This window comes from Scomber japonicus, chromosome 20 (genome assembly GCF_027409825.1).
Source record: "Scomber japonicus isolate fScoJap1 chromosome 20, fScoJap1.pri, whole genome shotgun sequence".
Taxonomy (NCBI): domain Eukaryota; kingdom Metazoa; phylum Chordata; class Actinopteri; order Scombriformes; family Scombridae; genus Scomber; species Scomber japonicus.
The window spans coordinates 7894607-7918083 of record NC_070597.1 but is presented as its reverse complement, the minus strand read 5'-3'; the positions used below and the strand labels follow the sequence as shown (position 1 = coordinate 7918083).

The 23477-nt window shown below is 39.8% G+C and overlaps 2 protein-coding genes across 2 annotated transcripts in view; one reads left to right on the top strand and one right to left on the bottom strand.

Annotated features, from left to right (window-relative positions):
* Positions 1-23154, top strand: part of LOC128381889 (neurotrypsin-like) — a 28040-nt gene extending 4886 nt beyond the window's left edge. Inside the window, exons 2-15 of the mRNA XM_053341909.1 lie at positions 1076-1118; positions 11388-11630; positions 13052-13190; positions 13558-13736; positions 13964-14111; positions 16839-17017; positions 17432-17573; positions 18082-18302; positions 19386-19527; positions 19618-19896; positions 20335-20457; positions 20562-20830; positions 21669-22102; positions 23128-23154. Of these exons, the coding sequence (XP_053197884.1) occupies positions 1076-1118; positions 11388-11630; positions 13052-13190; positions 13558-13736; positions 13964-14111; positions 16839-17017; positions 17432-17573; positions 18082-18302; positions 19386-19527; positions 19618-19896; positions 20335-20457; positions 20562-20830; positions 21669-22102; positions 23128-23154 (2568 nt within the window). The remainder of the gene's footprint in view (positions 1-1075; positions 1119-11387; positions 11631-13051; positions 13191-13557; positions 13737-13963; positions 14112-16838; positions 17018-17431; positions 17574-18081; positions 18303-19385; positions 19528-19617; positions 19897-20334; positions 20458-20561; positions 20831-21668; positions 22103-23127) is intronic.
* LOC128381052 (zinc finger protein RFP-like) lies at positions 5032-6723 on the bottom strand. Its single transcript, XM_053340999.1, has one exon. It carries the CDS (start codon positions 6721-6723, stop codon positions 5035-5037), a length of 1689 nt encoding a protein of 562 aa, XP_053196974.1. The 3' UTR covers positions 5032-5034.
* Positions 23155-23477: the final 323 nt, after the last annotated feature.

The window sequence follows — 23477 nt, the reverse complement described above, 5'->3', positions numbered from 1 at the left end:
AGGGTTTGTTGCATTCAAACAGCATATTTCAAACATGCCACACTCACTGGAAACTGTCAGCAACTACAGAAAGACAGTTTGGAAGATTCAAAAACAGATGACATCTTTTGGGCTCACCCAAAAAAAAAAAAAACGTCTACAAGGAATTTAAAAATGTGGTTATTGCAGAAATGGGTGTGGAGCTTTTAGTAGTAAAAGATTCCCATTGAACCAGATCATCTAGTCAAATAATGACTGAAGTACTCAAACATACCAGTAGGGAGTGCTGTATCTGTCCTGCTGATCTTAGCTGCAGTTTTGGTTGCTAGAAGCTGTTAATCAATTAATTAATCAAATAAATATATCACTGTAGGAGTTGTTGCTTTTGTGGATGTGGACTTACAACAACCTGTACTACTGTGTCGACTTTAATAACACTTGGTGCCATTTTACCGTCACCATTTTCCATGATCAGTGTAGCTAGTTAGCATGCTAGCTAGCGATGTGTGAAGGTGACACCCCCAACTTTGAATCTCTCCTACTAAACTTTGGAGACAATTAAGTCTCAATACTGATGACCAGCGTGAGTTTCTTCACACACAAATTAAAACAAGATCTAGAATGTGTGCAAATGCCAACCTATGAATTAATTATAATGATTAGATTAATGAACTAGAAGTTGGATTTATTTAAAGGCCCATGTGGACTAGCTATATGACATTTATTCAAGTGTGGTGGCATTTGTTGGTGAATGATGGATTTGTGATAAATATAACTTAATATAACTCACACATTGTCAAAACTCTTTGTAAATCATGTTTGTATTTATTTATACCACTCACATTTGTCAATATTAGTGTATTTCTTCCCACATATGAATGGCTTACTTTTAGTACTGTCTGCACAAAGAATCGATGAGTGTCTTGGCTCAAGGTTTACGATTACATGAATGTTCAGTGAAATCTGAGATATTTCTGAAATATTTCCTAACCTCCCCTTCAGTCTGTCTCGTTGTTTGTGAAACACTGAGATTACTAAATTAAATGTCTGTTCCTCTAGCTTCTAACTTGGTGCATCTTTCTCTCTCCGTCTGCAGGTGGTGGCTGAGGACAGTTACTTAAACGAGGTGCAGAACTCAGGTAGGTGGGAGTTGATACTCTGAACACACAGCACTCTAATCCCGTCTCTGGATCTGGCCTCCCCTCCTACACCATCTCATCTCTTTCCTTCTGCTCCATCCATTTCCCCCCTCTAGTTTAACCCACATTCTGACTCATGAAACCTCTCTGTTTGCCGCCTCTCCTCCTCTTATTCCTTTTATCCACCCTGCCTCAGCCCTGCTCCCACACTCAATCTTACCTCTCCTCCTCCCTCTGGCATGCATTTCATTTCTCCTCTGTCTCCCCCTGAGAGGAGTGGAGGCCATGATGGAGGAGAGGGGGGTGGGGCGAGGAACTCCTCCTTTCCTCATTTCCAGTGTTGAAGTATCTGCTTTTAGAGCTGAACACATATTGACAGACAAGTGAAAATGACAATTAGAAACACACTTCTAGTCTGTGAGCAGAAGTAGCCCAACCAGCTTTATTTGATCGTTTGGAAACCACCTCGAGGCTGTTTTAAAGTGATGATCACCTTGATAATGGGTTGAAATCTGCAAACGTGGCACAAGGTGCTCGTATGTTTCCTCTAACTGAATCAAAATTAGGCGATATGAGGTGAGAATGGTGAAAAACACGGATGCACACTGTCACAACACCCCCCTCCCCGTGTTTCCCATATTTGTTTGTGAAATAAATGTGTGTTTTGTATGGGGGATACACACCCACCCCCCATACAGCGAGCCTCGAACCGTGTCAAATACTCATTGTGGCTGGGAAATGGATTATGGGAGCAGGGAGACTGAGTGTTCCCATGGCGATGGGCAGAGTACCGTTGTCGTGGCAATGAGGAGGGTGTTAGCGGCGAGTGTTGTGTGTGTGTGTGTGTGTGTGTGTGTGTGTGTGTGTGTGTGTGTGACAACGCTGCGGGTGTTGAGATGAATTATAGAGCTTGATCTCGGTTACACACTGTCACAATGAGACATACAGGACGGTAAGAAGGAAGTGAAATTTAACAGTAATGTTAATTTAGAAAATCAGGCAGGAAGTGAGATATTAAACTATAAACAAAAAGGACATGCTCATTTTAAGATGTCCTGGCTTCACGGAAGAGGAAAATGAGGGTTAAGACAGATGAATATGTTACGTAATGCTTTTTTACTGTATTAAAATTTCATCATGGTGACTATAAAAGTTTCATTACCAGTACAGAGTATATACAGCTTTAAAAAAATATTTTTATTTATTAATTTATTTACTAATTTAGGTAAATTTTCATGTAGTGATTTGAAGGACATCTCTACTAAATCTAAATGAACAGATTCAACATCAACACAGAGGAAAGCAAGATATGTTTTATTATAAACATAAAATATGAAAACATACAAGATTTACAGTCATTAACCATAAATATGTTGGATATATTTAAGATATAGGACATCAAATCAAAAAACATACTTTTTAGATTTATTTATTTTTTTTAGATATTGGTTAGATATTTCATATTGGTTGCTATTGTTGTGTTATAAATAAAATATAGTGTAACACATTTCAGTCCTAAACTGAATAAAAATGACTTGTATTATTTCAAATTAGATTTTTGTTTTTCATGTTTCTCTCTTTTTTGCTTTCTTACTTTTTTACTTATGACTCTTCAGGCTTCAAATTAAACAATCTGTGATGTTAAAAACGTTTGTTTCTCATAATTCATGCTCACACTATGACTGTAGTTTGGATGATGGGTCACATGTCCTTTACTGTGAGCAAAACAGGTAGAATTGGTTTAAAACTGGTTTAAATGCTGAAAAAAAAGAAAGCCGTGCAGGCTCTAAGAAACATATTTTATACTTCATCCTTCATTTTTGTGTTTTCTCATGCTTTAACCTTTCAACATAACAAACCCTTCACGGCTCTAGTAATTCAACTCATGTACAAACAACAATTATAGGATGATGAATGATGACTTTAGATAGACCTTTAATGTCTATGGATTTATTTTCCCAGATTTTCACCTTGTAGTCCAAACACACACACACACACACACACACACAGGCCTTTTTTTCTTCCACAGAAGCGATTTTGGCTTGTCATAATAGAAAAGCACAGGTGTTACTAATAACATTAACGATGGCTCACTTCTATTCAAACGTCCCAGTAAACCATGACAGTGTGACTCTGTGTGAGTCAGCATGAACAATACTGGGACCCTGAAACTGGAGCAGCCATCATTTATTTTATTATTTACACCTGTGCTTCTCCTGCTGGGACATGCCGAAATGTCGTCTCTGAAAAAGCGCTGTTATGAGTGAGTTATAGCGTGGCCCAGTTCCAAAGCACTTTAGCTGACGTCATGGCGTACGTCATTACTGTAAGTACCCGAGTGAAGGTGAACGTGTCAGGGCTGCAAACACTGAATGAAGAACGAGACGGCACTTTGTTAAATCATGGTAGACAGAGACGAAAACATGACAGACTGATACTTCACTTGTAGTTTAATCAGGGTTTGTTATTAAAGTGCTTCTTGGTCTCACCCTGCCATTGTAAAACACAAATATTGCTAACTAGTCTATCAGTCAGTTCATTGATTGATAAGATAGCTTTCTCTGCGTTCATTTTTTTTTCATAATTCATTACTTATTTATGTTAGTTTTCAAGCAAAGACATTAAAGGGGTCATATCATGATTTTTGTGATTTTCTGTTGTTTTCATACTGTTATAATATTGGATGTCTCTGTTAAACATTGTCAAAATTCCAAAACTTGAAAGGAACGTATGTAAAAAAGCTAACCTGAAAGTCAAAAGCTTCCTCCTCGTAATGATGTCAGATTGTTCACACAATTACAAATGGTCATCCATTCTGTGGCCTTTATTGCTAAAGTTGTTTCAAGGGTTATGCGAGTTGTCCACTCTCACATTTCAGATTGGATTTTGGCTCAAACATCTACGTAAAAGAAGTGAATTGGTACTACTGTTGTTTTTTTAAGTAATCTTGTGAGTTGCAAGAAGTGCAGAAGAAGCAAATGTGCAACTTCTGGGAGTTAACCAATCAGAACAGAGTGGGCTCATTGGGGGGGATTTAGTGGCACTTAGTGATGAGGTTGCAGATTGCAGCCAAGTGAATAGTCCTCTCCTTCCCTCACAAGTGTGTAGGGGAATTTGTAGTGTCCGTAAACCTCACGTAAAATGGGAAAGGTAATTTGTAAAGCCAGTGTTTTGTCTGTTCTGGGCTACTGTAGAAACATGATGGGCTCTGTGGGAGAGGACCCGCTCCCTATGTAGACATAAAGGGCTCATTCTAAGGTTACAAAAACACAATTATATTAGATAATACACTAATTAAAAGATACTTCCGAAAATTATATTATTAAAATTACTACTGTTAAGTACAACTGCTAGATGCCACTAAATTCTACACAATGCACCTTTAAAAAGACCGGAGCAGCTGCATAAAGATAAATAAGGAGCTTTTTAAACTGTGAATCATGCAAAGATACTCCAGTAGAGTCCCAGAATATAAACATAGACTTGGAAATTTGCATGATGTGTTCTCTTAAAACTGAATTACTTTCAGCTCTGCATTGATTTGTATTTTTTGTATTTTATAGGCAAACAATTAATAAACTTATTTGAGAAAATAATCTGCAGATGAATTCATAATAAAAAAAAAAAATCATTAGATCCAGACCTACATCTGTGTTTCTATTTAAAGTCTTCTGGTCAACTTTATGTTTTGGTTTCACTTTTGTGATGGGGAACTCCAGGCTCTTTTCTATTTTAATGTCACAACGCTATGGGTTACGGAAGTGTAACAAAGGGCTCAAAAGGTCAACTGGACAGCCGCTAAATACTTGCTGATTACACAGTGAGCTACCAGAAAATATATATATATTATATATTCATATACTTAGTGATTATGACCATGACATGACCTACTAAGCCACCAATCACTGCAGCCTCACTATGTATGACGGACAGGAACAATTATCATCGGATCCAAGTTGGAACCATACTCATTATCACAAGGATTAAAGTATGGATAGACTTCCTCAGTAAAGAAACAGTCAGTGAATGAGTAAATAATGGCGGCCATTTGTACATCGTAGAACGATACCTGACCTCTGTTGTAATCCACAAACACCCCGACCCTCTCCACTTTCCCCAAGTACACCGGCACGTTTGGAAAACTGAAGCTTTCAAACTTATCTTCAAGAAACCAGATAGCCCAGAGTCCACTATTAGGACTTCGGTCAATTACACCTCTCCTCTGGATCGACTCCGTGGCCACGCCCACAGACCATTCAGTCTTTTTACCCACAAACACCTCAAAGTAGAACTTCCGTGATGAGAAGCCTCTCATTCCCAGAACGGCAAGATGTGTAGTAAACATAAACGGGGTCACGTGTGGATTTACCCATAAACCTGAACCCATACTGTATCTCACTTGTTTGCCATCATCTGATAAAATGAGCAGAGGGTGAGCTGTGTCAAGATCGAGCTTGATGTCCACTTCATACTGCTGTGCGGATCTCAGCTCTACATCCATTAACACATCTGCACTTTCGGAGAATTTATTTATTTCTGTGTTCATTTTATTCAGCACCACTCGCAGTTCAGACACTGATTTGCTCAAAGATTTGCATATGTGCTGTATCCCCAGGGGGCTTTTAAAACTGAATGTGGACAAGTCCATGGTGTGTGGTAGGAGGGAGGGCATTTTGAAGCTCTGGAGGAAATGGAGCTGGTCATCAGTCTGTTTCAGATCCCTCAGCTTCTCCGCTGTTATCTGCAGCTCAACGACCTCCAGCTCCATACTGCTTATAAAACCATTAGCTTGTTTCTCTGCTGCTTTTTGCTTCTCCTCAATCACTCTTACAAGCTCTGCCTCGCTCTTCTGAATCTCACACACCAGCGCCTTCAAGTCCTTCACATTGCTTTCTATCAAATCTCTGTTTTCTGTCTTGCTTTGTGCGACAGATGCCTTTATGTCTTGCACATTCTGTAGCCTTTCCTGGATCATCTTCTGCACTTTGGCTTCCATGTCCCCCAGCTTACCCTTCATCTTTTTGTATGCCTGCTGCACAGCAACCACGCCATGGTTCCGGTGAAGTGATGTGGCGCAGACGTCACACAGCAAAATCTTGTCCTTCCTACAGAACAACGTCAGGAGTCGGTTGTGCTCCTTGCAGATCTTGTCCTCCAGGCTCGCCATAGGGTTAACTAGCGTGTGTCTCTTCAGACCAGCAGCTCTGTGATGAGGCTCGAGATGAACGTCGCAGTAAGAAGTCAGACACTCCAGACAGGATTTGACAGCCTGTTGCTGGGTGTCAGTGCAAATATCACACAGTGCTGTACCACCAGAGCTAGCTTGCTGATGGTCTACTCTCCAGATGTGAGGATCTGTCACTTGAAGCGACACGAACTGCGATGCAAGCTCAGAAATGAAAGTGTTAACCTTGAGATCAGGTCTCTTTTCAAAAGTCTCCTTGCAGATTGGGCACTGGCAGACTGGTTGGTCGTCCCAGTAGGATGAGATGCAGGCCATGCAGAAATTGTGTCCACATGGAGTTGAGACTGGCCGAGTGAACATTTCCAGGCAGATGGGACACAGAAACTGCTCCTCAGATAACAGACTGATGCTGGAGGCCATTTCTGGAAAAAAGAGACTGCTTAATTAGAAGGCAAAATATTCATAAACACACTCAAAGCTCATTCTTGACCTCAACAGGGTCTATTTAGTAGCTGCCCTGGAGCTTTTGATAAGATTTGTTTGCCCAGTTGTCCCAAAACTGTCAATGTTAAAAATTTCCATTTTTTTCTGAGTGCTTTAAAGGCACCCAGTGGACTTTTCTTCAAATCAAACAAACTTCTGTTTACATTCAGTTTTTCTCAACAAATGGCTTTGTGTGTATCCTTGAGGGCTGACAGATGTGTTAAATGTATTTCCCTTGACATAAAACATTTGTAAAACCATTGTTTAAATCCATGTTTACTAGCTTGTAGTCTTTTTGTTTCCGACACTTTGCTGCCACATTACTGCTTTTCTTGACTCGCTGTCGATCTGTGGAATAGTGTGAACCCACATCAACACACCAACATGTGCTGGAGTGTGTGTCCTCGTAGGAACCTCTCATTTAAGCATTGCTTCAATAGAGCTACTAGTGGTCAAAACTCCACCAGATACCTTTAAAGCAGTGGTCTCCAATCCTGCTCCTGAAGAGCTACTGCCCTGCATATTTTAGGTATCTCCTAACTGCAACACACCTGAGTCTAAGAGTTAAGTAACCCTAACCCTAACCCTAATGAGTAAACCGGGGGGGGGGGGGCAGCTGAGGTTAGCCAACTGGTTTACAAACACACCATTTATTGTGAAATTATTTTGCAAGCCTCCCTACCCACAATGTAACTGCCAAGTGTGGTTTTATATGATAAAGGGACATTTCATAATTTCATTATTACATTTGATTGGATTAATATGTATATGTCCCTTAGGTCAGAATGAATTATAAATAATGCTTCAAAAGTTTACAGAGAAGGACAACAGAGAGATTAAATGATTTTTTTTCAACCTGTATTTGCAATAAACCAAGAGATAACTGATAAAGGACACAAGGTATTTCTTATTTTGCTGTCTCTAAGGGCTTCTCTTCCATGTTGGCTTAAAAACTCTTTTTAAACAGCAGCTGACACAATGATCTCACTACAATATAATGCATGAAAATGATGTAATGTAACTGTTATGTGATTTAAAAAAACTCGGCAACAGTTATATAGCTGGAGCTTGCAATTAGTTTTTAAAGCTGAAATAAATCCTTAAAGAAAACATGAACTCCTACATTTCCATGACATTGGGACACACTGAAGATCAGGTGATGTGAAAGCTCATTAATTAAACTTTATACCTTTGTAACTGTGTCTTATTAAAACAGCAGGATTTCTCTGCAGAAAAGGGCTAAAAAAGCAAGAGGTTGTATGAAACTATTACTTACAACATAAACTTAAAGTTTATCCTTTTAAAGGTTACTTACTGTCTGTTGGTATGGATCTTCAAAGGGCAAAAGAATGACGAGATAGAGTTTGGTTTGGTTTCCCATGAAGGATCTTAACTTTCGGTTTCTTCCTGAGTCTCTTAAAGGGATAGGCGCCTCTTTGTTTATAGTCAGACATTCTTTCAGGGTTCGGATACCATTCGGGGTGTTTTTGGGCACAATGTCTGTTTGTGTGCTCTGTATTATTTATTGTTTAACGATAGATTTCTGCTTTAGTACATTTCTGCCTGATTGATTCCCCTTTTTCTCTCTTGTGCTTTCCCCTTCTGCTCTTCCTCTTATCTTCCTCCAAATTGGACCCAGCAGTGTGTGTGCCTGTATGTGTGTGTTTCTTTCTCAGCCCCTACGCAGCCAATCTGTCGGTGTGTGTGTATATGTGTGTGTGTGTGTGTGTGTGTGTTAGTGTGCGAGGTGGGCACGAGGGTTGTAGATAATTTTCCAGGACGGCCAAGCTGTGTGTGTGTTGAAGAGATAAGACTGGTTGCTGGTTACTGAAGCACCTCTGCATTAATCATAGTTTAGTAGCTGCTTGGCCTCAAAAACCCTCCTTTCAGTGGAGAAAGAAGAAAGAAGTGCTGGAATCCTTAAGAGAAAGTAGCAACACCGCAGGGGTAGAGTACTATATTACAAGTAAAAATGAGCATTCAATGTGAATTTTGTTTCCTTTCCTTTCAGGGATTTGGGGATTTTTATACTTTCAGTTCAGTTGATGAAAAAAAGGAAGTCAAGTTATATATATATATAAAGTGATAAATAAAGAAACGAGTTAGGGAAGAAAATGAAATAATAGAAGGAAGGATGAAAGAACAGATGGATGAAAGACAAAAAAGATATTGATCTGCTGATTGGTGGATGTCCGCTCTACCTTCTGAGCCACAGCTGTATGAGACTATAAAGAAAACTAGACTTCTGAATGAAGACTGGTTATTTCATGAAATCTCAAAAATGCAAAAACAGAACATGAAGCCAAATGAAAATAGTCGAGGACAGATGAATAGGCACCTGGAGTCTACTCAGCTGGTGCATGGAAGCATTAAACGTATTAAACTTTATTAACATGGGTCAACAGTTTTTCTTGCAAGGTTAATAAGGAGCTGTTCTTGGGTCCAGATGATGTGAACCGTGCTGACCTGACTATTTGTTTAAAGACACATGAAGTTCTTTGAGCAGGAGACAGTCCTAACATTTCTGACTATCACATCACAAGACTATGGAAATTTTATATGAAAGACAGAAGTGAAAGTCAGACAAATTTCTATATTTAAAAAAAAAAAAAAAAAAGTCAGGTGCCATCAAAGGAAGCTCCAGCTGTCAGACAAACTAAGTGAAGTAAAAAAAAATTAAATATCTTTCTGTACTGTAATGGATGGAAAATATAAAGTGTAGCACATTTATTTATTGATTTATTGGATTCAATTATTTATTCATATGTGTGTTTTTCATATCTGACATTCTAACATTAACTAAATGATATAGTTACATATACTGTAGGCACATGTGGCTTCTTTCACATGTGAAAAGGCAAGGCAAGGCAAGGCAGTTTTATTTATATAGCGCATTTCATACACAATGGCAATTCAATGTGTGTAACATGTAATTTGAGAAACTTAAAACATACAATTAACCCCCCACCCCACCCCCACCCCCCCATAATAAAAACAAAGTACAGAAAAATAGACATAAATAAAATGATTGCAGCATAAAATAATAAATTAGCTTTAAAATCATTAAAAGGACATAGAGTGCAAATGAAAGATTAAAATGTAAAGTGCTTTAAAATAAAGAGCTCAATCATAAGCAGCACAGGAGAAGAGAAATGTTTTTAACCTGGATTTAAAAGTGTTCACAGTTGGGGCTGATTTCAGTTCTGCTGGTAGTTTGTTCCAGTTGTGTGCAGCATAACAGCTAAAAGCTGCTTCACCATGTTTAGTTTGAACTCTGGGCTCAACTATCTGACCTGAGTCAGTAGATCTCAGAGCTCTACTGGGTTTATATTCTACTAACATGTCATTTATGTATTCTGGACCTAAACCATTCAGTGATTTGTAGACCAGTAGCAGAACTTTAAAATCTATTCTATAGCTGACTGGGAGCTTCATAAGGCACATGTAGTTTTTGGACAGTTCATAATATCATATTTCACATGTCAAAACAATACTTCTGGTCTCATAAACTTTCACTTTATTTTACATTATTTCTATTTATTTCATCAACTGGGTTTTACTTTCTATGTTATACTAATAGTTTTTTTTTTTTTTTTTTACTAACACTGCTGTCAATGCAGTTTAGTTAGCTTCTTTAGTTTGGAGCCTGGTTTTTTGGGTCCAGCACCTCCCAAGTCATTTTACATGTTTTATGTCATTTCTTTTGTTGTGCTGCTTTTTTATATGAAAGGTACCATACAGTACACATAATGTTTTAATTGCTATCATTATTATTAATAAACTAAAACAACCAAATTGATGATACAACAGTTCATGCCCATTTCAAAAGATAATATTAAAGTTTCACAAATATTCAAGGATACAGATGTAGTCTTCGCCACGCTCCTTTTATGAATTGTGTCAAAACAAGAACAACAAACAGCACTGCTCATTAAAAAGCCACTTCAACAAACCATTTAGCACCTTTTGCAGTTGTCACATCTGAACACTTTAACATATCGCCTGTCTCCATGTATGTTTACTGCTCTGCTTGTTGTTGTCTTTTTTTTTAATTATTTTTTTAAAATCATTTTCAGTAATGCAGGATTTTACTAGGCTTTCATATGCTGCTCTTTTTTTTCTTTTTGCCCTAATTTTGCTTCACTTTCATGTCAGCACTCTCTCTAAGCTTCTCTCTCTCACACACACACATTTCCCTCCTCACAGAGAAGATTACTGTAAGAGTCTGGTCACCACCATGTTAAGTAAGACTGGTTTAAGGTAATGGAAATTTCACCAGTTCAACATGGATCATTGGGGGTGAATGCATTAATCAGGATCCTGCTGTGGCAGCGGGCAGCATGTGAGACTCTGCCATGTAAGCCTTTATGTTTAGGTGAAATGCAGACATGGGGATGATGTGATTCCAATGAAAGCAATTCCACTCCTCTTTCCTCTCACTTCTCCTAAACTTTCTCCATTTCACTCTCTTTTATTCACATTTTCTTCTCTGACCCAAATCCGCTCCATCCTCCTTTCATCCAAGACATCTTATTCTCTCATCTCTCTCAGCATCCACTTACAGTTTTTTTCTCTCCCCTCCCTCCTCGTCTCCTTTGCAGTGCCTCTGTCCTGCTCCGAGGGATTCACTGAGTTGGGATACTACAACGGCACCGTGTCCCAGACGGACTCTGGCGCCCCCTGTCTGAAGTGGACAGAGTTTCCAGACTATGTCATGCAGTACCCGGGCCGAGGGCTGGGAGACCACAGCTACTGCAGGAACCCAGACCGAGAGTCCAACCCCTGGTGCTTCTTTAGACAAAACTCTGGAGCCATCGGGTGGGCCTACTGCGACTGCCACCAGGGTATGACTGCAGATCAGCAGCATGTCACTGATCCAGGACCGTTTATAGTATTAATAAACTTGATTTATTTAGTACTTCTCTAAAGCAAAGTTAGAAAGTGCTTTACAGTGTAGAATAATAAAAGGCATTATTTAAGAAGAGTAAAATATAGAAGAGGTTAGTTTGAGTACTGATGGAATAATAGCATAACACAGAAAGAATTGGGGCAGCAGTTAATTTTAAAATGAATGAATTGCATTAATTTGTTGACTTTAAAAAAAAAAAAAAAAAATCATTGCTCAGTCCATCGGTTTCAAACATGACAGTTGAGACCCCAACCAAGGAGTGGTACAATTAATCTGTGGGCTTATGAGATGAATTAAGAAATATGATACACAAAATGTATATTTATTTTTTCTAGTTTATGTTTAATCACTCTGGCTTTTTAAAATGTATTCAGTTATTATAATATTCTATTAAAAGAAAGGATAAAATCACTCTTTGGCTCATGTTCCTGCAACTTATAGACATAAACCTTAACAAAGAGATAAATGTAGAAATATATATCTCCTTTATATATTTAAAATATAAAAAGAAGAAATCTGAATAATGCTCATCACAGTTCTCCAGAGTTCAAAGCCTTCACATTGAGTGCAATAATACATACAATAGTAAAACATTTAAATGACTTAAAGCTGAACTAATCAAAAATGTAATATTAATAATGAATCAAATGACTGTGAGTAATGTGACAGCAGTTGTTTGTAGTGATGAAGACACTGAAAATCCTCCGAATGCAGTTCCCCTCAACTCTACAGAGGGTTTCCATCTATTTTGAATCAGTGAATTGTTTTTATTCCGGCTTTCATCAATCTCATTTCCAGCTGCGATATTAAAAAAAAAAAAACTCAGATAAACCTGCTGTATGCTCCCTGCCCAACATTAAACAGAACATAGACACTGTTAGCAACTAGCAGGTGGACACAGTGGAACATATAGCAGGTAAAGAAGAAGATATTTGTCTCAGGAGAAGCTAAAAATATTGAATAATGGACTTAGATTTACCAGCTAACCACACACACAACTCTAAATGAATGATGATGTTGCTTTTTATCTGTTGGATGATTAAAAAGTCAACTGTTAAATTGATATCATGTGAGCTTTACTTGTGATAATGTCTTATGTTGTGTTTACAGTTTGTAGTGCTGCCCCCAAGTGGTCAAAAAGATAATTAATGCAGTTTTAAACAGTTAATCGATCATCAAAATGGTTCTTGATTAGTTTTGGCACTATAATGAGCACCATAAAAACACTGCAGCATTTGTATGTTTAAATGAGACTATTGTGATCAATTATGTGTCATCATTAACACATTAAGGCAGGTTGAATAGTTTGTGCTGTTTTCTGAGCATTCACCTGTTTGTCTCTTGTCTCTCTCTCAGGTGCTGCTCGTCTGGTCGGTGGCTCGTCATCCGACAGCGGGCGGGTCGAGGTCTACCTGAACGGCCAGTGGGGGGCGGTGTGCGACTCACACTGGACAGACAGAGATGCCAGTGTGATCTGCAGGCAGCTGGGCCTGGGGTAAGAGGAAATAAACAAATGTCAGATGCTGCAGCAACATCTCAGTACAATTGATATTATGTCCATTTTATTAATGTAGTGCCAAATCACAACAGAAGCTTCCTTAGGGCTCTTTAAACATCAAAACATTCCCTCATGAGCAAGAACTTGGCAACTGTGGCAAAGAAAAGCTCTCCTTTAATGGGAGCAGAACTTGAGCAGAACTGGGCTCTAGGTGGGCAGCCATCTGTCTTGACCTGTTGGGTTGAGAGAGAAAGAAGGGAGGGAGAGAGAGGATAGAGACATAACAGGGAGAAGCACAACAACAACAATAATAATGATAGAAATATGACTAATAGTAGTAAAAACTGTGATTTTACTCTTACAGTGACATTGGCATGGCACTGCAGCACTTGCAGTTTGGCACGGGCTCCGGCCTCTTCCACTACGAGCGTCTGGGTTGCCACGGAGACGAGAACACCCTGAGTGCCTGCCGGAGCAGGACTTTCGTCACTGGCGACTGTAACCATGGAAACGAGGCAGCATTGGTGTGTGAGCCGCCGGAAGGTCAGTGTGACTTCGAGAGCGTCATGGCAACCAGACCTGAATAATCTCCCTCTCTCACACACACACACACACACAAACACACACCTGAGAGAGACAGAGAAGGACAGATGCTTACGAAGATTGTTTGTCTTTCTTTATATTGTCGACTATGAGTTCTGTATTCCTAATACAGAAACTTGAAAACATTTTATTTGATGTTTCATAAGTCATGTATTTCCCCCTCTCAGGCAGTGGCCCTCCACTGCGTCTGGTCGGAGGAGAGGAAGACTTTGAGGGTCGTGTGGAGGTCTTCCACGGAGGAAGGTGGGGCTCTGTCTGCGATGACCAGTGGGACGACAGAGATGCAGAGGTGGTGTGCAGACAGCTAGGCTTCAGGTATGTACTGTAGTGTTTTTTCACACCTTCACACCAAGTCAACGTGTGTGTGTGTGTGTGTGTGTGTGTGTGTGTGTGTGTGTGTGTGTGTGGTAACATTGTCAAACAGATCCCTTCGTACTCACCCTGAAAGATCCCCTCCAGACATGTACCTTAAATAGCAGTTGTTTTCCACAAAAAGGTTTGATTATCTTGTTAAAATCCTTAAAATTATATCTTCATTACCTCATTAAAAAAATCCAGAATCTATAAATGTGCAAATATATATATAATTTCTTAAGTTTAACTACTGGACACAAGACATCTCCTTCTGCACTGTAAAGTCAATCCTCAGGGTTTGTGCACAGCAGGCTTATATCAGTGCAATGGTGCATTTGTCAGGGACTATTTTCCGTTGCGGATTAAAACACATTTGGCAACAGTGTGGCTCATGGATGTGTTTTTAATACTTTCTGAACAACGACAGAGCTCTATGGCACAGAGGAAATAAGATATATGAGATATGTACTTATTAGTAGCATCAAATCTTTATTAGTTTTGCTCTTTTGATGAGATTTGTTGACTCCAGGGAACAGATGCAACCACGAGCATGAAACAGGTGTCACCATGGATACGGACAGATGTCTTACTCGCTCAGCTGGTGTGTTATATTATGTAGTGTTTCCCAGTGAATGTATAATATTCTTAAAGTGAGCATGTGTGATGGATGGTTGCTAATTGACTCATTTACTGAGATACTGTGATTCTTGAAGTGTTGTTCATATTAGAAAGTGCAACCAGAAGGAGCTTACAGTTTCACAACCAATCCTCTTTTCCTGCACTTGCGTTTAGGGATAGTGAAGTTGGATTAGTGTGGTGGAGACTTTCTGTCAGAGGGGCTTTATGTCGTCTTGTTGGTTTCGGATGGCACTCAGTTGAAAAAACACTTCTCATTATTGCTCAATCAGAGGCTAAGTGGAGAGGGATTAAACCTTGAACACACCAAAAGCAAAGAAAATGAGGATAGTGCCACTTTGGGTCAATTTGAATAATATAAATTGGACACTGTGACTCCTCCTTAAAAGTCTAGTAGGAAATAAAATGGTGTTATTTATCTGACCCTCTTGAGTTAATGATCATTAGTGAGCTTGAGGAGTTCGTTACAGAGAACATGGGTGTCGTTTGGATTACAGTTTTCTCACTTAGTCAAAAAGTGAGGAAAACAATCTGTTGGAAACACAGCCGTGAATGTTTGAATCTTTAAATCTTTTCCTTCGTGTAGCAAGAGAATTCAGCCTCCACAGAGGAGGCGTAACAGAGAACTTTGAGCATCTTACAGAGATGAAGCCGTAGCTGTGAAGGGAGCGAAACTCTTCCATGTTAGACATTACTCTGCATTTCATCTCTCCAAACATCGAGGGAAGCTTCATCGTCTGTGTTTGTGCCTCTAAATAATAAATGCCCTGACACTGATGCACAGGTGCTCACACAGCTGCACACAGGTTCTGATGTGTTTTGACACTTGAAGGCAAAACTGAGTGATTTGTTTCCCCGCCTGGTTTTCCGTCTTTTTTTTTTCTACAATAGGTAGGTGTATCAAACACTTACACACTTTCTCGTATTTGTACTACAACCATATGTCCCAGTGGGGATGTTCAAATTCCCCCAAAAATATGATTTTTGACAGCAACAAGCATCCACCTGTTCACAGCTTCCTATGTAATATGTCAGCACAGATGATAAAAATGGTCTTTCCATCCATCCATCCTCTCCTTCCTTTATTCTGATGTCTCTAAAAACCGCCCACGCATCACCTTGCTTTTAACAAACCTTTCTGCATGTTGTAACATGAGGTTCAGCTGTACACACAGCAAGAGAAATGCACAGACACACTTAAAAGTGCTTTTTGTAGCATTTCAGCATCAATAAATCATCACCATGTGAAGCAACAACATCCTTGTAGGAGCTATTCATTATTTATTTGAAGTATTTTAGACATTATCTTTATTTTTAGAGTATTTTCTTTTGCTATGTATTTGTTTTTGTTAGAATTGATCAGCACTAAAAGCAACTCAGGATTATGTCGGTCAGTTGGTTGTTTAGTCCATCCACCACTGAAATATCCCATCAATTATTAGTTTGGATTGTCATGTCATTTGGTACAGACATTCATCCTTTAGATGATCTTTTACCAACATCAGGTTAAAATTACAATTTGGTTTGACTGATCTCATTCCCATCAGCCTCAGCTGTACTTAGCCTTAAGTTTGAAGAGTAAATGTTAACATACTAACACCTAAACTAAGGTGAAAACTTAAGCATAGCCAAGAATTAACCAAAATTATTAATTTGAAAAGAACATGTATCTGTGTTTGAATTATTAAGCAGCAAATATTTTGAGTTATGGAAGCAAGTCACAATAAATGACAATTTGTTTTATTTGAATTAACAGCTACACAAAGGTACTGTTGAGAAAATTATAACCCAGTGAGTGTGTGTGCATGTTCAATCCTCACATATCTACAAATACAGTATCGGGAGCTAAATGCAAGTATTAAGTATTCCTTCAGATATTTCAATAATATATATATATCTACATATATATGTATGTATATATATGTATATATATGTATATATATGTATATATATATATATATATATATATATATATATATATATATATATATATATAAAACGGTAGAAATAAAATTCCCCTACAGTCAACTTTTGTGCGTGTGTGTGTTTCAGTGGTGTGGCGAAGGCTTGGTCGTGGGCTCACTTCGGTCAGGGTTCAGGTCCCATCCTGCTGGATGCTGTGAAGTGCACAGGAAACGAGCTCTTCCTGGATCAGTGTCCCCATGGCGACTGGGAGCAGCACAACTGTGACCACATGGAGGATGCTGGGGTCTCCTGCAGCCCTTATACAGGTACATGTACAGTACAGTACAGTACACACACACACACACACACACACACACACACACACACACACACACACACACACACACACACACACTCCTACACACTGGTAGGCTTAAAGCTGTTATTTATAGCCTCTGAACATCAATAAATCATTACAGTATGAGAGATACATCCTCTGTGTGACAAGCAGGACGTACAGCATCTGCAGTCAAAATGAACTTGTTTATAATTGCATTACAGATTAATAATTAATGTGCAAATGATACATTCATGTTTAAAATATTATATGTAGGAGCTGTAAATGTAATCTCCGGTCTTACTGTTGTGTAATTGATTTTGTTTGAAGTGTATCTGCCTTTAATTACTTTTATGTCTCAAGGGAAGTTGTTATAATGCGGTACAATATGAAACTGTTTCAGATGGCGTGGTGCGTCTGGTTGGAGGAGACAGTCCCTGGGAGGGCCGGGTCGAAGTTTTACACAATGGTGACTGGGGGACGGTGTGTGACGACCACTGGACCCAACAGCATGCAGAGGTGGTCTGCAGACAGCTGGGCTACAGGTATGGAAACAAACCAACACTGTTTCTGTATTAAATAAAGATTTATGGCCTACCTTTCTTTGATGTAACTTTACAGAAACTGGAGAATAACGCTCCAGTTCCTCTCTGATGCTCTGCATGATTGTGTGTCACATGTAACATAATCAATATAACAATATGTCACACAATGACCTTTGTGTGCTCTGTACATATAGGCATGAAGTGAAAGGAGAGAAGTTAATGAGCTTGACCCAAGCCCAATCTATAAAAACGAAACCAATATTGGCCCACTCAGTGTGTACGTTAGACAAGAACAAAAAATTAAGGCTTAGAGGGAAATAACACATTACTAACATTGATATTGTATTTTTATACTGTATTGTACTTTAATAAAAAAAAGGAAAAAATATGTACCAACCTTGTAGTTTTGTATTTAGATCATCTTTATAATACAAAACAACACTAAGTATTACTGATGAGGTGAATCCTACCTCATAAGAGTACATGTTCACCTTTCTTCCTCTTGTAGGGGTCACGCTGAGGTTGTGTCAGATGGAGTATTCGGCGAGGGCATCGGCCTGATCCTACTGGACGACGTCCACTGCGAGGGATCCGAGACCTCCCTGCTAGACTGTCGCCACGGGATCTGGGGTCGCACCGACTGCTCCCACAGTGAGGATGTCGGGGTGCGCTGCAGGGGCAGACCCAGCCAAGAGACCAATGAGGTGCCAGTTATTGCACCGTCCACAGGTGAGATGAGGAAGACCTGCATGCATATTGTATCAAAATGGGGTCCCAATTTTTCATCCTGAAGTTCAAAGCTCAACCAGCAACCTCCTACAGTAGTTAAAGTCTCCCTCATCTTCAGCCCACTGCTACAACTAGTTCATAGACACACATAAACATAAGTTCAAGTTGACAACAATGTGAACCAAAGCTGCAAGAAGCAAAAATGACTCACAGTTTAGTCATGAAAGGGATGTTGTTTACAATTTATAGCATTTAGTCAGAATCCAGATTATAAAGGGTTAAATGTTTTGAAGGATATGGTCACAGTTTGTCAGGTCTGCCTTAAAACAATAGTCAGATCCAAAAATTCATGAAAGCCAGGAGTAGGGTGTAGTTATTGGAAAGAGAGAAGAGTCCCCACTGAGGCTCTGGACACTGTGATTTAACATGACTGCAGGAAACGTCTCCAGGAATGGGAACACTTTATTGAAACAAAGAAGAAGAAACAACAGGCTGCACTGCAGACAGCAGGTTGGTGACTGTGTGTCTGCAATTAATTTGGTACGGAAAGGGCAAACTGTCCCTGCAGACTGCTGCTCTTATGCCAGCCTATAAAGTATTTGCTTTATATTTGTAAACTCCAGACTGCACTTAAGATGCATTTCTAAATATAATAAGAATAATAAACACACGTTTCCCAAGATGTTTCTATCTACTGTATCTGTGTTCCTTTAGTAAAATAAGGAATTAAACAGTTATTGCTCCTTTTGTGTCTGTGTTCTGTCCAAAGAGTTTAAATGCCACATGTTGACAGCAGACAGAATAAAGCAGTGTTTACTGTCTCAGCAGCCCAGAGGTCCTGCGCTCCTGTAGACACACAGTCCATTACAATGAGAATAGAGGCTGAAGAAAGAGACACGAGGCTCTGGGTGACATTTACTCCTGTCAGTGAACATTTAACTCGCTCTCTGTGACTGGACACTGGAGTATGTTGATGCACAGATATGAATATTAATGTGTGTGTGTGTGTGTGTGTGTGTGTGTGTGTGTGTGTGTGTGTGTGTGTGTGTGTTTGTGTGTGTGTGTGTGTGTGTTTTCTTTCAGGTCCCCTGGTACGTCTTGTGGGTGGCAGCAGCAGAAAGGAGGGTCGAGTCGAGGTGTATCTCCATGGCGACTGGGGAAGTATTTGTGATTCTGGCTGGAACGACCTGAATGCAGCCGTCGTGTGCAGACAGCTCGGACACAGGTAAGAGATCGTTTGCCTGCATGGAAGAGACTTCGAGAGAGGAAATATGGCACAAAAATTAATATTCCCTCTCACGTATCCTCTCTACAGCGGCGGAGCAGTAGCAGCCGGAGGGTTCGGCCAAGGGAAAGGACCTATCCACCTGGACCAGGTGAGGTGCACAGGGAAGGAGGAGTTCCTGGGAGAGTGTCCCTCTCTGGGTCAGAGTATCCAGGGCTGCAGACGCAGGGCGGATGCAGGGGTGAAGTGTGACGTCACGCCGCAGGAGTCGGCGGTAAAAGTCAAACCGCAAGAGCTGAGCTGTGGCCTGAGGAAGCTGGGGCAGGAAGAGAGCAAGAGGAGGGAACAAGGGAAGGAGAACATGCTCAGGTAGGATTTGAAACCAAGTGACAGTTCAGTTCCAAAAGTCACATTTTCATATATTTAACATGACCTTTCGACTAATCATGACTAGATCAATATTTTAGGCCCTTTATAAACCCCCACGCTTCATCTTTGCATTATTTTAGAGATGCAACAAGTCGTCATTAAATCAATGACTTTAGTCAGTTAATTGTCTCTGTCATTTTTTAAGCAAAAATACCATGATAGTATATGATAGTAAATTGAATATCTTTTGGATTTTAAATTGGCTCTAAGAAATTGTTTTTTTTAAAAAGTATTATAGACCAAATAACTAATTCATTAATTGAAAAAATAATCAGATGAGGCACCTACAGAATCTCAACCTTCACCAAGTGAATAAAGAAGGTCAAAGACGTCAGAGCAGCCACTTTTTGATGGTGATTGTTTCCTGTTCTCTCTCAGGACCACGTGGCCATGGCAGGTGTCAGTGTGGCTTCAGTCCCAAAGTGAAGATGGCGGTCCTCTCTGTAGCGGTACTCTGATCAGCCCCTGCTGGGCTCTGACGTCTGCGTACTGTGTCAGCAGGTAAATCAGACTCAAAGCTGAGCTCTACTTCAGTTCTTACACTGGAGGTTCGAACAGTGTGAAGTGTCTCACACCTATCACTCCCCCTCTTCTTCCTCCTCCAGGTTTGGCAGCGATCCGTCCAGGTACGTGGTGCGGGTCGGAGCCTCAGAGCAGACTCTCACCCCGGAGCAGGTAGTGGTTCACAGAAAGTTCAAGGGTCAGAGCGGAGGTCATGACCTGGCTTTGCTGAAGCTTCCCAACTCCAAGGGCCACTGTCTGACCTTTGACCCCAACACCAACGCAGCATGCCTTCCTACTACTGATGCAGCATCAGGGAGAAGTACTCCATCGTCCTGTGTTGTCATGGTTACCACTGGCTGGACAGGAGCAGGTATGTGTTTTTCTCTCTGGTATACGCATGTTGTATTTCTTTTTTTAATGTCTAACAATGATCAGAATGTATTTAAAGATATCTTTTAGATGAACCACCAGAGCAGAGCAGCAAAAAAATGAAGCAAGGGAAGATTTAAGATTTTTATGAAACAACATGATTTTTCATCTTTTTAATTGCATCTTTGGGAGGCTTTATACGTACGTATATATATATGTATATATATATATATATATATATATATATATATATATATGTGTGTTTGTATCTATGAAATCACACAGAACAACTTGCATAAAAACCTTTTTGCTATACATTTTCATCAGATTCACTTCAATATATGTTATATTGCATTGAAAGGTTAGACTTTGAACTTGTGGCAGGTTTTGGCTGTTTGTCTCATGTTACAACAATGAATGCTTCATAAATATATATATATATAAAAAAATTTTACTGTTAAATTTGTCTTAATTGAGTAGATTAGACTTAATGCAGGGTATGTAGACCTGCAGTAAATGGATACTTTCATTACTGAAATCTCTCGATTATTATTATTTTTGATATTTTTTTTTTTGACAGTTTTTGATAATTGATCATTATTCAGATGTCAGAAAATAATGAAAAATGCACATCATTAAATATATTTGCAGTGACAATTTTCTATTTTAGTTAGTGAATGTTTGACATATTTACTTAATTAATGATTACACAAGTAATTAATTATCACAATCATCACTTTCATTAATTTCCTGTTGATGGGTGATTGATAGTAAACTAATTGTTTCAGCACTCCTGACATGCCGCCTCTTTCATCTGTTTGTCTTTTCCTCTCTCCTAGATTCAGTTCTTGCATCCTGGGTCCCTGTGATGTCGTCATGGCAATGTAAGAAGCGCTATGGTGACAGTTTCTCCAGCCACGGCACCCTGTGTGCAGGCAGTCCTCCAGACACCAGTCTCCTCCATGATGACAGTTGTCAGGGCAACTCCGGAGGCGGGCTGGTGTGCCTTGGTGAGGCAGGTCGATGGGTCCTCACTGGGGTTGTCGCCGGGGGTTACGGCTGCGCTGACCCCTCCTCCCCTGCGCTCTACACGAGAGTTAGCCGCTTCAGGGGCTGGATCGACGAGGTCATCAACGCACAGGCGCATCAAGAGGGGCTGCACACGCAGGAGGAACAGGCAGAGACAAATGAAGATATGACGCATGTTGACAATGACCTAACACACACCCAGGAGGAGCACACACAGAGCAAGGGCAAAGAGAAATACCTCCATGTGCACAGCAAACACGAGCAACAACATCATAATGTGGAAACAAATGAAATCAATGAGATTAAACACACACACGTTCATCATTCACGTACTAACCAACACGTTAACACACACACCAAGAGCTCGCATGCCCACCACGGAGGGGATGCCGACACAAACACACAAATTCTGGTCTGATTGAGGCCGCGCCATTGGCTTACCATCTGTGCCATGTGACCGCCTGAGGAGGAAGAGGAGGAAGGAGAGTTGAAGGAAAGACGAAAGTAAACTTTAAAAGCAAAAGAAAAGAAAGACGCTCCGAACTTAGTCAGTACAAAACGGCCGTCTCTGTGCTCATTTCAAATCTGAACTTAGTGTTGTGAATCCCAAGTGTTTGCGGTTGCTAATCGTATTTGGACGAGTACAGCAGTGTGGGCAGACCTTCCCGAGCTGCCAGGATGACAGAGTGTGTGGGTGATTTGTGGTGCTTACATGTGAGTTGCAGCCTTTTAAGAAGCAGAACAACAACTGAGGGGATCTGCGTCGTTCAGGTCGAGCCCTGCAGATTTTTTATCAGCATGCTGATCGGGGCTTTTCACTAATACTGGAAAATCAAAAAATCAGCATGGCATGTATTATAAGGACAATAGTGTTAGCATAAAAATATCTGGAGGTTATGGTCACACAAGAATCTATGCTAAAAATTCACCTAACTCACCTAGTCACCTTCTGTGCAAGCTGTTAGAAGAATCAAACAAACTAACCACCAGAACATCTAGTATAAACGCTGACTGTATATCATTACTGTCCCTCTAAGATTATTAATGTAGATAAACCTCAAACCCTGCATCAGGCGAAACACTCATCCCAAGTTAAGTTTTGATAAAAATATCAGATGTGGGTGACGTTGCTTTTTTTCAAACAGGGCTCGTTGTTTTAAACCTTTACTGGTGAAATAGCTTGTTGTTCATTTAGACCCATGACTAAGCTACTTAAACTTAGGACCATAACAGTGTTTTTGCATTTTTTGTATGCTGTTGTTTTTCCAGGATGGACTGCTTGCACTTAAAACATGAGTGCTGCACTCTTCTCAAAAGTATTCCTTTCTTTCCAGGAAGCAGTTTGTCTCCATTTGTTTCCTATGCGATATGAAAATCAATTAGCAGACTCTCTCGGAACAGATTGAGCTGCATATTTCATCACGATAAATGTTTAATCAGCATTTATTTCTGTCAAAGTTTCACCATTATTGAGTGATAACATGGTGCATTCTTTTCAGATCAATTAACCTGCATTAAAACCACAACCATAATGGACAGAAAATCATTTTGGTCTCGGAGACTTGACGTTCAACCGTGATGGATTACACAACTCAAGCAAGTTTAACGAGTCAGCTAAT